Raw genomic sequence first — 4,439 nt, 5'->3', positions numbered from 1 at the left:
GTCTCCCTACCAGTTGTTTTCTAATTTGCGCAACCAGTAAGTAACAACATCAACCAATAGAACAATAATGAACAAAAGAAACAATTCTAATGAAGAAAAACAAAAATGCAACAGCAATTTTTTTTCCAGCAAGCTAACCCCAATAATTTCCTGTGAGAAAAGATCAGCTTCTCTATGACTTGTGTTGTAAGTATATGGAATCAAAGAGGTTAATAACATTATTGTTTCTTCTCTGGATAGCGCAAAATTAAATGTAACAAAAGATCACGCACACACACCAAAAATAAAAATTTAAAAAAGAATACTCAACACCCCGTTAGAAATGCCTTTTGAACAGCTTGGTGATGATCTTAACATTTTCTAATTTAAATACTGCTCTAAGGAAACAAAATTAAAATCCAGTGCTCAGATATAGATATATATTTTTATATATGAAAAACCTACTAAGCCCTCTCTATTTTTTGCCTCAATCCAACAAGGACTGGCCAATCAGCTGAAAGAAATAATATTAATAATAAAAAATATTGAACAGAAAAAGCAGCACATTGTATATTATTTTCAAAACCTTAACCGTTGCTTCTGCCATAACTATCGTCTGTTGCTGTTAACGGTATCGTTTGCATTGTACATTTAGAGAGCCTGATGTGGAAATGAAAGGATTGCAGCTTAAACATTGCTGTGATTTGTGTTATAGATTGGTTGCTAGTTGATAATCTGTTACAACAGTTGACTGATCAAACAGTTTCTTCTTTTTTTCACTTTCTTTTAGAGTGTTTTTCTTTTATTATGCTTTTTTTTTCTTTTTCTTTTTTTCTTTTTTTTTTTTAATATAATCTGGATTTGAGATGCAGGAGAAACCAATGTCTTTGATTAGGAGGTATTTATATTTTCACCTGTGGATTTTGCTTGGATAAGCCACAGTGATAACTTTTACGCCCCCTGAACCTCTCTGCTTGCCTTCTGAGTTTACTCCTTTATGCTCTCATGTCCTCTCCTTTGTCAGTTTCCAAACACCCTCCCTCACCAACCAGAAAAAAAAGGAAATACATTTCTACAGCTATGTTACAAGCAGATATGCATGAGCCAGTTCTCCAAACTTTGGTTCTAAGAAAACACTTGGTCAGTTGTTACAAAGGGAAAGTGGGAATGTTTGTTTTGGCACATTGCGTGAGACATAGTCCGTTTCGATAAGGTCTCGGCTGTACATGTCACACATCCAATACAATCCAATAAGCAAGTGCACGGTTCTAGTTTTCATATATATATATATGTATATGCATATGTGTGTGTATATATGTACATACACACTATATATATATCTATATATATATCGAGATATATATAGATAGATATATAGATAGATATATGTATATATATCAGGATTTAGTCTCTGTTGCATCCTCTCTTGTCAATTTTATTTTTTGTTTAAAGCGAAATCCTTGAAGAAGATGCCTGGAGTTCTCCTCACACAGTTTGATAGAAATTATCTGCCTGAAGGTTGTTCTGTTTTTGCATACTGTAGAAACCACTGTATCTTGAGTCTGGGTCAGCCATTCTTAGCATCCGTTGGGAGCTGTCTACTTGAACCATAGTTCCTTTCTTACAGTCCACATAGACCAGGTGGTTGTTCAGGCACGTTGGCTGTTTAAAATAGAAATGGTAAAATATATTAAATGCCAGTAATGAAATAACAAGAGCTTATCCCAGTTTACATTGCAAGACCTCAAGTAGGGCTCTTTCTATATTTTTTACATTTACGATCATTTTCTTCTTGTGAACAACTATCATTCTGATTTTTAAAAGTTAATGGTACTTTCCAAACAAATAGTTTCTGTGATAATAGAGATTCACCCACATTACTATAAGTGTTATTACACCGCAGTGATCTTTTAGTGAGTGAGTTTAAGTATAAATGAGAAAATGTCATTTCTAATTACAAGAATCGGCAGCATGCCAGCCATTTAATTATAACTGGTATTATTTACGAAACGCTTTTCATCTTTGTAAGATTGGAGACAAAGACTGGAAGCATATTGGTTACAGAAACCTTGTTATCTTAATCATAGCAAAGCATGTTCATGTCCATAAATGCCCCAAACATTGAGCATGTGCTAAACATTGGTGGATTTCAGAGCCTCAACTTGGGAGGGAGATTCAATTATTTTTAAAATCATGTATTGTGGGGCTTTGCACACTGGGAATCTGGGAGTGAGAGTCCTGGCAGTGAGCTCTGTCAGGACTAATCGCAATTATGGGGTTGTGATAGAGAACGGGGATATGTTCTCTCCCCATCCTCTCCTCCCAGCTCCTGTTGGGCAGCGTGTTTTAGACATGGACATATAGTGCTGAGGGAGAGAATAAAAGGAGAGAGTGGACAAGAGGTGGGAGGAAAATATAGAGAAAAACAGAATGTGGGGGAGAGAATATGAAGATAACTCAAGCGGTTATGGAAATATGGACACTGAGAAAAGGGAAATAAGTGGAGAGATACAGGGGGCAAATGAGAAAAAGTTGTTTACTAGTAGGGAGTAATGGGGCATTGAAAATGATATGAAAATTTTACTCCAGTGGCAGAAATTAAGTAGAGAGGGCCCTTGTGCAATAATGTTTGGGCCTCTGTTATCACAAGGATAATAACGGTAGATCCACATCTGTTGGCTCAATGCTTTGCCAGCTGGGGATCTACCATTTGTTCATCCTTGCAGTTTTGTGTTAAACACTGAGCAGTGTTTGTTGTTTGAATGTGTGCATGTTTTTAAATGGAGTATGTGTGTGTGAATGAAGCGCTGTACTTGTGTGTCATATTGTGTGTTTCTATGTACTGTTGGAATTTAAAAGCAGTGGTTTGCTTGTGTATGGTGTATGCCTTTGAATGCAGGGGTGTATTTGTGTGTAGTGTTGTCATTTGAATGCTGAGATGTTTGCGTAGAGACACACACTAACACACATACAGATACACAGGCAGACATATACACAGACACACAGATACACACACTGGCACACATTCAGATACACAGAATAACACTTATGCAGATACAAACACTGACACACAAATATACAGAGTCCCACACTAACACTCATGTAGATACAATGGCACACAGATACAATTACAGATACACATGCAGACATACAGATACATGCAGATACACAGACACAAAATATATACACATACAGACATACAGATAGATACACAGATTTACATAGACACACATATACACACAAACAGATTCACATACACAAATACAGACACACAGATAAACATACAGACAAATAGATAGATACACAGGCACACAGATACACATACAGACAGACATGCAAACAAAGATACACAGGCAGAGAAATACACAGACACATGCAGATACACAGAGAGAGAGACAGATACACAGACATACAGCTAGATACACAGACACACAGATACACACAGCCGGGTCGGTGCTCCAGCCCTTTAATAGCATGACCGGGCCCCTTTGACTCCTTAGTTACCAGACCTTTTTCAATTTTTTTACCGTTAAGGATCAGGGCTGTTTTTACATTTCAGCTGTGTTTGTGTTTAGCTGTAATTTTTTCTTACTCATTTACTATACCCACACATATTATATACCGTTTTTCTGTCCATTAAATGATCTTTCTAAAGACATCATATCATATAATTTACTATACTTTTTTTTTTTATAAAATATGATGAAAAAAACACACTTCTACCAACTTTGACCCCCAAAATCTGTTACGCATCTATAACCACCAAAAAGCACCCATGCTAAATAGTTTCTAAATTTTGTCCTGAGTCTAGAAATACCCAAATGTTAACATGTTCTTAGCTTTGTTTGGAAAGTTATAGGGCTCTAAGTACAAGTACTTTGCTATTTCCAAACCATTTTGTTTTCAAAATTAGCAAAAGTTACATTGTAACACTGATATCTGTCAGGAATCCCTGAATAACCCTTCACATATATATATATTTTTTAAAAGAAGACAACCTAAGGTATTAAACTTGGGGTATTTTGACTCTTTTCATGCAACCATTTTACCACGAAGGTGATTTTTTTTTTTTTTTTTTTACACACGTAGCAATTTAAGAATACATGTACTGAGAACTTTAAGGGTTACTGCAAAAGAACACCCAATATGTGTTCAGTAACATCTCCTGAGTACAGTGATACCCCCATGCATAGGTGTGGCGGGTTCTCTGGGGGCTAAAAGACCTTATTTGCAGGGTGCACATTCCAGTTTTCCAACTTGGAATTTTCACAGCTGGTCATCATGCGCCCATGTCCTATTTGGGACATTTTTGAAGCTGGTCAATGTAACTTACCCCCATCAAACCATATATTTTTGAAAAGTAGACACCATAGGGTATTTCAAATGGTGGTATTTTAACACTTTCAATGCACTAATCCTACCATCAGTCTTTGTCAAATGTTTGGGTAGTCATTTTTTTG

At 36.2% G+C, this 4,439-nt stretch overlaps 1 protein-coding gene across 1 annotated transcript in view; it reads right to left on the bottom strand.

The window, feature by feature from the left end:
• Positions 1–290: 290 nt before the first annotated feature.
• CRIM1 (cysteine rich transmembrane BMP regulator 1) overlaps positions 291–4,439 on the bottom strand; it is a 650,317-nt gene continuing 646,168 nt past the window's right edge. Inside the window, exon 17 of the mRNA XM_063443119.1 lies at positions 291–1,641. Coding sequence (XP_063299189.1) covers positions 1,465–1,641 — 177 coding nt within the window. The 3' untranslated portion in view covers positions 291–1,464. The remainder of the gene's footprint in view (positions 1,642–4,439) is intronic.

The sequence above is a fragment of the Pelobates fuscus genome, chromosome 2 (genome assembly GCF_036172605.1).
Source record: "Pelobates fuscus isolate aPelFus1 chromosome 2, aPelFus1.pri, whole genome shotgun sequence".
Taxonomy (NCBI): domain Eukaryota; kingdom Metazoa; phylum Chordata; class Amphibia; order Anura; family Pelobatidae; genus Pelobates; species Pelobates fuscus.
The sequence above is the reverse complement of the archived record's forward strand: the minus strand, read 5'-3'. Positions and strand labels throughout refer to the sequence as shown.